Source organism: Limulus polyphemus, unplaced genomic scaffold (genome assembly GCF_000517525.1).
Source record: "Limulus polyphemus unplaced genomic scaffold, Limulus_polyphemus-2.1.2 Scaffold552, whole genome shotgun sequence".
Lineage (NCBI taxonomy): Eukaryota > Metazoa > Arthropoda > Merostomata > Xiphosura > Limulidae > Limulus > Limulus polyphemus.
In genome coordinates this window covers 502,669-514,543 of record NW_013666162.1, presented here as the reverse complement: position 1 = coordinate 514,543, position 11,875 = coordinate 502,669, and the positions used below count along the sequence as shown (strand labels likewise).

Below are 11,875 nucleotides of genomic sequence, written 5' to 3'. Positions count from 1 at the left end.
CTCGCAATCTGAGGGTCGCGCATTCGAATCCCCGTCACACCAAACATGCTCTCTCTTTCAGCCGTAGGGGCATTATAATGTGACAGTCAATCCCACTATTCGTTGGTAAAAGAGTAGCCCAAGAGTTGGCGGTGGGTGGTGATGGCTAGCTGCTTTCCCTCTAGTCTTACACTGCTAAATTAAGGACGGCTAGCGTAGATAGCCCTCGTGTAGCTTTGCGCGAAATTTGTTTTTTGTTTTTAGATTTCGCATCCTCTATAGTTTGGTCATTGCTGACTTTGTTGGTGATGCACATAAGCGTATTCCATACTCCATTTTGGTCATGACTGTTGCTCTTATCAGACTGATGACGATGGTAAGATTATTTAAAAATTTCTCTCTCAGATAATGAATATGTGCAGACATTGACATTACCTATCTGCAATCCATGACAACACCCAGAAAAGTGACAGAGTTCTTATATGAAACTCACCTGTCTGCAAATGTCAGTGTGGAGAGAGAGGTGTCTGTGTGAGATCTGGTAGGCAACATCTATCATCTGGTTGGATGGTCAGTTTGTTATCTATAGTCCACTGCCAGATGCTCTTGTTGGCTTTTTGAATACCTTCCACCACTTCTATTGGCGTGTTTGAGATACTTGCAACAATTATATGATCAACATTTGTAGCTTCTTTGCTCAAAACTCCAACATTCACTCGATTGTAAGCAACTTCAAGATCAAAATAACCTAACAGTGCATTGCTTTAATGTTTGCAAATACTGCTGGATGTTGTATGTAACTGGTTCGATATTTGAGGTTGTGGATCTCCTAAGCCTAGCTCCTCTCACCTTGGTAAACAGACAATCTCTTTGATCTTCTGGTCTCACAGGAATCTTTTGTACTGCGAGCTTTTCCATGGGCTCCATACGTTTGATATTGCTATTAATCTATATCCCTTCTGTGTGAGATGGTCTTGGGCCACATTACCATTATTGTACAGCGGTTTCAGTTTTCATTTTTATCTACACTTAAAAATAAATTTGTGCTAGAGTCTTATCCAAAAGTCAGAATTGTTCCATATGTTTCGTATCGCTGAAAGAGATTTCTATTTGGAATAATCAACAAATTTGTTCAAAAGTATATATATATATATACGTTTTATGACCCGCATCTACATTTGTAAAAACAAGCAAACAAATAGATCATTTGACAAAGCGAATGAGAACATTTAACAGCAATGTTAATGTTTTTATTCTTTTTAGTCTGTTCAGGCAATTTATCATGAGCTGGTAATAATTCTTACGTAACTACTAGGTGTTCAGTTTGGGTCAGGTCACAGTACAAGCTTCACTTTCACAACTTACTAAACCTCACCCTTAAAGCACCAATTAAAAGAACTATGTTAAATACCCAACAGTAAACCATGAAATTATCTTGGGTGAAACTGGCCTCATTATTCGAAACAAACATGTAATTTTCTAGATTTTGTTGTTGTTGTTTGTTTGTTTTTTTCGTTATTTGCTTACTCCAAGCGGCCCAGCGATAAGTCGGAGAGCTTTTAACGCTAAAAATCGGGTTTCGATACCCGAGTTAGGCAGAGCATATATAGCCTAATATGTAACTTTGCGCTAAAAACAAACAACAAAAGCTTATGTGCCTTATACGTAATATTATACTCTAGTAGCGCCATCTGGTGTGAGAATTGAAATATACATTTAGCTGATAGTCACAAAATGTAAGACTCAAATATCTGGAGTAATTATGTTTTGATATTAATGGTACATCTTTGTACTCTATCCTGTTTAATATGCTTGGAGGTTTTATATTATATTGGTTTATTATCTTTTTAAACACACGTACCTGCAAAATAAGTACGACGTTTCGCCTTAGTTAAATTAAAAGTTCTGTTACAACGGTCTGTAGTGTAAAGGTCAATTTTTTCTAGCTTTATTATCACAATAAATTACATCAATTATTTTAAATATGAAAGTGGCTTCTTTGTTCTTTCAAAAATGAAATCGATTTCGTCATTTTATTAAACAGAAATAAACATTTAAAATCATGATTTGATTACTTGGGATAGACTTGTATTGGTTTGTTTGTTCCTAAGCACAAAACTACACATTTGGCTATCTATGCTGCGCCCACCGCGTATATCGAAACCCGATTTTTAGCATTAAAAGCCTTGTTGTAAATTAAGAACGAACCATGCTTTCTCGGGTATTTTGATTGGAAAATACTGAGACTGTTTGAAGTTAAGCACAAAGCAACACAATGGGCTATCGGTGCTCTTCCCAGCACGGGTATCTAAGCCCGGATTCTAGCGTTGTAACTCCGCAGACATACCACCGTGCCACTGGGGGAGGGGACCTGAGAGTCTGATAAGGCACTAAACATTTTATCTGAGCGCATCTCTGAAAAAAAACAAACAAACAATTAGTTACCCTGGTGTGATAAAAAATGACAAAATAAAATAGGAAGTGAGTGAATTTCAAACCTTATCATCCAGAAAGATAGAAACTTTCCTTTGGACAGCTTGAAAATCCTTTTGGTTTAGATCTAGTGAACTTGCTGTGAATCATCAATTTTAAATGTTTCTTACCATAAGACCATAAACTTTAATTTATTATATGTATGTATCCTTAAATGAAATATTCGTAATTGCTGACTGTTTAATGTTTCGCAAAAATCATTCACTTTTCTTAGAAACCAGAACTAAAAACAAATTATAAAAGGGTGCACTAAAAAGAGAAATAATTCTTCTAAAATATCTTTCCTATCAAATACTCCACTTCTTCAATGTTCGCATAATTTTCAGTGCTTGTAAGTTAGGTTGTCTCTTTTGGAATGTGATATGTAATCATACTACGTATTTCCCCTTATTTAATGTATAACTTTTAAAGATTTCTCTACGTACTGTGTATTTAGTCTAAATGTAGAATGTCGGCCAAGAGAGCACTGTGGTAAGCAGGTATCCAAATATTTTCGTACATGCAAGTGTACATGCATGCTTGTAGCGCAGATTGTTGGTCATAACAGTCACTAAGTTCCTTTCGCTTTACCTACCTGTTGTCATTTACTTGTGGTGTCACATGTGCTTTCTTATGGGGAAATGTCCTGTAAGATTAAACTTTCAATCTAGAAGTTGACAGTTATCTTTTCCACTGACAAGTCAGGTGATTCCCTAAGGATGAACCTCTCTTATTTATTTATGGTAATGACCAGCAGTAACGTGGGTAGCGCATGCGCCCTGAGAAGAATAACATTATTGTTTAATGTATATAACGTTATGTTTCTCAGGCTGGAACAGATCTTACACACCTAACCACAGATCAAAAAGTTCTCAGAGGTTTTAATAGTTTTTACCTCTAGTAAAGGCGCCATCTCTCACACGTTTCTTTTGTCTGAATTGTTTTGAGGGCATTAAATATAGTTATTCTTATTTTACTAAACATTATGTCCAGATTCTTTCATTGTTCAAACTCAGTAAAAGTAAAATATTCAGATTTGCTCCATAATACATTTCTGTTAAACCTCCTCTTATTCTGCGGAACATACTGATTACTTTTATGGTAAATCAATGTGCACCTGATAATACATAGAATAGATAGGAAGAAGAAAATATGGTGCCTGCAGGATTTGTTTTTGAGGAGTTTTCTGATTTCGCCTGATGAGTGTATTCCCTGCACTCTTCTTAACTCTTAACTTATTAAATTTGAAAACTTTGTAATTAAGAAAATGGCATTTATTACGAATCAAAGGACTTACAAAAAGGGGAAAGAATCAGTCAATAAGAGAAGCTGGTGGTTTTAGAGAGTAGCCATATCTTGGAGATTTCATATGTTTGTTGATTTTTGCAAAGATCCACGACTTCTTCCTTACTGCAACCACAGGAAAGAGAGTTATTGCCAACTTAGTTTTTCTCCTGAAGCTCAATATCAGTTGGTGTGAGACACAGATGACTGAGGGTCATTGAGGTGGTCCGATGAGTCCACTCTAGACTGAATAATGGTTCCTTAAACAGTGGTGCCTTTTTGTATATACTGTAATTAGTCCTTTTAATTTTTAAATATATATTAAGGATATTTAAGGGTTTTTTTGTATTAACTATTTTTCCATGTTTGTTTGTCACAGGTGATTAAACTAAAGAATGTGAATATGTTTCATCATCTATAGTTTATTTTTGTTAAATGTTTTTGTGTACAATTATCTTTTCTTTTCTTTTTTTCTTCTTTTAGGGTTCACTTAGTGCGTGTTAATAATCCTACATGGCCACTTTGGTGTATATGTATCTTTCGAAAAAGTGTTTTGTTGTATATCTTAATATTTATTCTCAAAGAATTTATTGTAGTATGTTATGTTTTTAACACGCGGTTATTTTATTTCATATTTTTAATTTTATATAAAAAATTGTTTTACGTCATTTTTTGCAACCCAAACGAGTTTGCTTTCTATTAAAGGGTGTTTTATGCTATGTTACTTTATGTTTAAAAGATACTTGTTACTTTCTATTTCTGATTTTATGTTAAAGGATATTTCTCTCTTTTTTTGTAATTAAGATTATTTATATATTGTGACTTGCATCTTATGTTAGAGTTGTGTTGCTGTATTTTATTTAGTATTGGTTTTATGTATCATAGTTTTGTAAAGTTGTATCACTTTTTTGTATCACTTGTATGTGTTCCACAGTAAGTTTGTTACAAGGGTTAGAGTAAGTTACACCAATTTCTTGTCCAATGTACAAGATGTTTCCGTTTGTTATTATATTTCAAAGTTAGAAACGGCCGAGACGGTCTTGAGATAGAAGCAGGGAGGAAAAGTATGGTGTGCACTTTGGCATTTGAAAGATTCCTGTAAAATGTAGCAATCTATGTAGAAGTCTACAGTGTTTTGTTTGAGTGTGTTTTTGTTTTCTGTTTCATTAGAAGTTCAAGCAATTCCTCGAGGTTACAATCTCACTCTTTTTTATTTTGCAATGAGGGTAACCGTTAGTTCTGTGGGTAGAACTTGCATTCTGAGTATTATTGTCTTGTGTGTATATAATGCTAAGTTTTCTCAACTGGGACAGATTAAACACACTTCTGAGAACTTTCCACTGAAGACTCCCAAAGATACACTTATTTAAACTTTGATTGTTCTTTGAACATAATAAAGATGATTTCATTGTGTTGTACACTGTGTAAAGTCTCTTTCCTTTCCTTCAACCCAGTTGAAATCGAAGACTTGATATTTACACTGTTATACACCTTCTGTCGGATATTCTGTTATTCTGCGGAACTTACCCGATTACTGTAAGGCAAATCAGTGCACCAGAGAATACCACACCAATATTATTGATTGTGGAAAACAATTCATCATTTTTCTCCCGTCTGACTGAAACTAGTCCAAGTATTAGAAGAATAGGTTATTATTATTATTATTATTTTTACTTTTACTGTGTATTTTCTTCTTTGACTGTTAAAAGTTTGGAACTCTCACAACGGCTCTGAACAACGCGAAAATGATTTACATTCTGATATTTACTAAATTTATATTGTAATTCAGCATATTACATTAAAAATAACACTCCTGCTTGGAAATTTTTGAATGATGCAAATAAAATGAACATTATGAATTAATGTTAACTTTAATGTTTTTATGATAAACATGTCTTTATTTTATTTGGAACCAAATTTATGTGTGTGTGTGTGGTTTTTTTTTCTTTCATGAGTTCCATTAATATTTTGAGATATGATATCAGCTCAATTTTTTTTCGTGTTAGTTATTGTAGTTTGTTTAAGCCACCATTACGAAATGTCATCTTTGTTATAACATAATTTTACTACTCAAATTGTTCATACTTATGATATTTTTCAATTGTAGTGTATAAAGTAGTCAATAGATGGTAGCAGCTATGTCTTTGCATATTGGGGATTTGGTGCTATGTAGAAACAGTATCTATGGCTAAATCGTTACGTGATAAAAAGTGTCGATTACTTAATCAGGTTAAAAGATAAATTTCAAATTCTAGATGTGTGCGAACCAGCTTTTACGTTTTCTTTAAAAAAAAATTAACTAGTGGGGAATGCTGTCAATGACTCATCGGTAAACTCAGGAATTCGAATGAGAAAATGGCGAGTTCGATCCTTGCTGTAGGGCGAAATTGTTCAACTTTTACCTTAGCAACTGTTACGCCTCCGTTCGTTTGTTAATTTTCCGTAAAAATTCTTTCCGAAGAAATTTTAGCGATACAAGTCCTTTCTTAAGTAAAACTGGCTTATTCTCTCTGAATACAACTTTGCAATACACTTAATTTCCACAGTCACGCTATAACAAACGCTATAATTCACAACGAACGTCTCACGTGCTCGACTCAACAATACGTCTCTCTCTGTCCGCAGTTCAATTACGCATTGTTGCCGTCAGTTCTTGGCGGCAGATATACAAGACTACCGCATATCTAGTAGCCTCTCGAGGTTTCATGAACGTTCTAGAAGCGCATGACGTGTTACAAGAGTCACGTGACCTCCGCTGTCGTAACACAACAAACAAAGTACTTGTGTAAATATTTATTGCAAAGTTAAAAGTATATTCATTCTTGATGTTTTAAATTGTTTTTGTAATTAATAAATTCAGCGCACGTAACTCTTAAGTCCTGAATAGTCTTCTGTTATCCTCTTTAAAATTTAATTGACGGTTAGATCTTGCTTGTTTTGAGATTGAAACCACAGGTATTTTTCGTTGTAACTTTAATTCAGATCTAAAAAAACTGCCTCAGTGGAATAGCGGTATGTCTGCAGACTTACAACGCTAGAAACCGGGTTTTGATGCCCACCACGGGCAGAGCACAGATAGCCCATTGTGTAGCTTTGTGCTTAACTTCAAACAACAACTAAGAAACTTACAATTTTAGAACTTATGAAGAAAAATTGTATTGTGTATAATTTCAGTAATTCTGAATAAGAAAGCTAATCAAAGAAAGACCTGTAAAATCAACAATACAAAAGTAATTTTTATGTTATGAGCTTAATTTTGTTATGGTTCTATAGTTATGCTTAATTCCTCACTTTTGTATATGTCAAAAAATGAATTTATCTATAGGAGCTTTTTTATTTGTTTATAACACTTTTTTAGTTTAAAACAGATTAAAAATAAATAAAAATAAGCTTTGATATGATCTGGCTTTAATAGAAACTGGATTTTGAAATTTAACGAAAGTTCAAGAATTCATTTCTGTTATATTGTAAATCCTCCAGTGTCACAGCGGTAAGTCTGTAGACTTATACCGCTAAAAACTGGGTTTCGATACCCGTGGTGACTACAGCACAGATAGCCCATTGTGTAACTTTGTGCTTTAACTAAAAACAAATTAAATTTATTATAACACAAAACGTATGAATTTGGCATGTTGAAAATATGGAAAATTTAATAAAAATTAAATATTTGAAAGACTGTTCTGATACTGCTGACCTCTTGTGGTTTCAGTGCAAACAATCATGAATGAAATAAAGGCATTAGGACTAAGCTAACATGGCGACTAATGATGATGAGCCTATGCATTTATACGAAGTCTTTCAGAACTGTTTTAATAAGATAGCAAATAAACAGCAAGGTATGTAACTATTTTTGTAATTTTCTATATTTCGTTGTTTATTTATTTGTTGGTAAGCTAGAGTGATAAGAGTCTGAACAGAGTAAGTCGTTCGCTGTCATCATTATATAGTACACTGACTCGGTAACTGAGTGTTTGAACACGATGTCAAACAATGCCCCAAATAAACAGAATAGTGTTTGGAAGCGAGAACGTTTTGGATATCGAAGAAATCGTATAACACACACACAAAATGTATTGCTATATCTTAGTAAAGTAGTATTGATTTTATTGAATGTTTAAACATTGAGTACATAATCGGTAGGAAACTTGATATTTATACAATAATAGAATAAATCATGTTTGTTTGAAGCAAAACTTAAAAATGTTACTACTTTACTAAAACTAAAAATACTGTTAGTAAAGTAGTAACATTAGCTATCGTGATTAAATTAGTACATTTGCTGATTTACCCTTTTGATAATTTTCTAGTTATGTTAATGTACAGAACAAATATAGACTAGTTTTTGCAAGTTCATCTGTCATGTCGGTAAATGCAGAGAAAGCATTGTATTTACAGAACCAAACAATTCTGTATTACAGGGGATCTGATTGGGGTTTTTTAAGATTAAAGGAATTAATCATCACTACACCATCTGTTTTCATATTTAATGGTGAGAGTGGTAAGAGTAGGGGACACAAATATAAATTTTGGCAAGATAGGAGTCATCTTCAGCTAAGGCATCTCTATTTTTTAACAGGGTGATTGAGGTTTTGGAATGAGTTACCTTCAGATGTGGTAAATGCAGTTGTTAAGAGCAGTTTATGACTGTTTGAATTGTAAGGGCTGGCTTTGAATGTTTTATCTTTATTTTAGAGTTTAGTATAGTGGATAAGATGGCCTAGATGGACCAACAGTTCTTTTGTTGTCATTAACTTATATGTACATGTATATTTATATATAACAGTTAAAATTAATTTACATGTAATTTTTAAATTTATTATTGTTCTACCAGTAACTAAAAAATGTAATAAAAACATTGTTTATTGATATTTTTTCATATTCAAATGCTCAACAGTATTTAGTATTAACTTTTATATTCAAATACATTAATGTTCTAATTGAAATGACAAATTTAGTCTGACTGGTATTAATAAACTCTGACACATAAATACACATTAAATAATAGAATTTACATGTCCTTTTAAAATGTCTGTAGATTATTTGAGAAATACATCTCACTGTCAAGTTAAAATTTGATTTTTATATCTGTAATTTATGCCTAAATATAAAATGTCAAGGAACTATAATGAATTTTATTTCCAAATTGCATTTATTTTTTATGGAGTCATTCTGTTATTTAAATTTTTTAGTGCAAAACAGTGAACATTAATAAAGAGTACTGAATATTTTACTGACAGCTGTTGTAGTCACTTCAAGTTAGTAAGTCTTGTGCATAACACTCTGTGGATCATTTAGTTTTTGATAACTGGTATACCAATAATTTTTCTAATATTCACAAGGTACTACCTAGGTAAGATTAATGATAAATGTTCACACATGTGAACAGGCTTGCCCTCAGCATTAGTGTGTTGAAACAACTTAAGTTTGTGTGTTGTTTCATTCATTTATTGGTACATACAGCAATCTAGTTACAACTCGGTCATTATTTCACCAGTGACAGGGCAGACTCGTTTATTCATTAATTTCAATAGCAGCAAGTTTTTCCTGCATGTCCTTGAAATAATAGTGGATATATATATACTCTCAGTTTCAGAGAAAACCATTATAAGCCATCAACTTAACATGTAATATTAATTAGTAGCTAATTTGCATTATTTTATGCTCATTGTTGCAATTAAGGGAATGATAAAAATAATGGCTTCGGGGTTATTATATACTAAAATTCATTACCATGTTCCAAACCTTATATAGATTCTCTTTGGTAGCTGTGCTGATGTGAACTAACCTTGTGTGATGTTATTGAATTTAAGGTACAAAATACCTTGAATAGTGGAGGTACTGAATTGATGAATAATACAATCATCTTAAAGTATTTAGGAACAACATAAATTAACCTATATAGATGATTTCATAATTCTACTTTAAATTATAATTTTAAAGCCATTTATTTCAATATATTGCCAAAATGAGTTAATCTGTTATTCTTTGTACACTAACTGAAATGCAATACACATTCAAACTAGCTAATAGGACGCTTGTAATTCATTGAAATTAAGAATAACCTACTGAGATATGAATACTTCTCATTAATTAGTCTTTCATATTTCAGTCATGTTTTTAGTAATGAGTTATTAATGTTATATCTTTTTATTTTAGTGATTATTTTGGATTTACAGTTTTAAACTAATTCCAGTGAATAAACCATAAAGAAAGAGCTAAAAAATTCTATAGAGAAAACACCATTCTGTATCATTTTAGATGCTTGTTTGAGTGTTGTTGTTTTTTATTTTGTACCTAATGATCTTTTACTAGTTTGATGTGTGTGTGTGTATTTGCATAGAAAAGTGCATATATCACAGGTGTGTATGTTTTGAAGAATTATAAAGTTTGATGATCATATTTTTTCTAATATATTGTTATAATACATATTACATTCATGAACATATTTCTGACATGGTTGGCTCTTAAAAAGTATAAGGGATAAAATTAAAGAAAGTATTATAAATGTATGAAGTTTAAATGGACTGCTATGATGAGAGACTTAGAGATTTATAGAAGATCAAGTGAGCTGGTCAGACAAGACAATAGGCAATTGAAAAGAATATATGGAAAAAAAGATTTTCTGAAAATGTAAAAATTATAGTAAGTATTTCTTTAACTACATTTCGAATAAGTAAAATGTTAGGATGGGTACGGCCTTTGGGGAATGGCAAAGAAAGGCTCATTTGTGACAATTATGAGATGGCTGGATTATTAAATTCTACTTTTTTCTTCAGTGTTTACTAATGAAGCTTGTTAAGAAAAAGTTGAAAAATCTAAACAGTGATAAGACTCCTGAGCTAGCTAGATAATATTTCCTCAAAGGTTTCCAAAGAGATGGACTGGATATTTGAGCCACTTGCTTTTATTTTTGTAAGTCTTTGAACAGTGGGTGGCACCAGAAAGTTGGTTAATGTTACTCTGCTTTTCAAGAAAAGGGATGAAAATTTTCTGGGTAGTTATAGGCCTAATAATCTTACATTAATGATGGGAAAATTTTTGAATGTCTGATAAAAGATGCTTGGCAAGTTAATTTAAAAGTTTGCAGTTTTGTTTGATAGTCAGCATGGTTTCAGTAGGGGAAAATCTTACCTTGCTAATCCTTTGAAGAGGCTATTAGTTTTTATATTAGGATAAAGGCATAGATTTGGTGTATCTGAATACTCAGAAAACATCTGACAAAGTACCACATGAAAGGCTTGTTAAAAAGTTATAGGTGTGAGAGATGAGTTGAATGGAAGAATGCTGAAGGTTGTTATATGTGAGGTTCATTCAAACTATTGATGTCCCAAATGAGGTACCTCAAGAGTCAGTGTTAAGACCTTTGCTCTTTTTGATTTGATAAATGACATAAATAAAGGAATGATTAATAACCTGTTTAAACTTGCTGATGGTATAAAGAGCTTGGGTGTTGCTGGCTGTGAGGAGGATGCTGCTGCTTTACAAAAGGATTAAGATTATTTGGTAAATTTGACAAATAAATAGGAGATGGCTTTTAATTGTAATAAATACTAGATAATGCATGTGGGTTATCATAACTTACAATTTTGATCGGAACAACCTAAACAGTTATGAAAGAAAAGGATCTTTGTGTTTTGGTTGATCAGTCTCTTAAGCCAAACAAACAGTGTGCTGTTTCTAGAGGTAGGACAAATAGGATTTACAAAAATATTGAACATAAGTTTAAAGAGGTTATGGTTTCATTGTTGAGTTCACTGGTTAGGTCTCATTTGGAGCATTGTATTCAGTCTTGTGCTCTTACTTTAAGAAGGGCATTAAACTGTTGGAAATGGTTCAACTAGTAGGATGATGCTTCGGATAGAAAGGTTGTCATATTAGGATCTCCAAAATTGTTTTTTTTTGATAACATGACATAATGTCTTGGGACAACATGGGACCTATTGGTCTCTCTCGACTGTTCCATCCTCTAAACCAAATTAAAATAATTTTAAAAACTTTAAAGCCAATCCTTATCATTCATATACTTATCATGCCTTTTCTTGAACTCACTTAAATTTACTGCCTCTACAATAAAAGAAGATTGAGGTGTTTAAGATTGTAAACAGAACTGATAATATTGATACACAAACTTTTTTAATAC

At 32.4% G+C, this 11,875-nt stretch overlaps 1 protein-coding gene across 2 annotated transcripts in view; it reads left to right on the top strand.

Moving 5' to 3' along the window:
* The first annotated feature begins 7,471 nt into the window (after nt 1-7,471).
* The window catches only part of LOC106459050 (transcription factor 12-like), a 69,789-nt gene continuing 65,385 nt past the window's right edge, over nt 7,472-11,875 (top strand). For both annotated transcript variants that reach the window (XM_022385434.1, XM_022385433.1), the window contains exon 1: nt 7,472-7,571. In XM_022385434.1, coding sequence (XP_022241142.1) covers nt 7,490-7,571 — 82 coding nt within the window. In that variant the 5' untranslated portion in view covers nt 7,472-7,489. The remainder of the gene's footprint in view (nt 7,572-11,875) is intronic.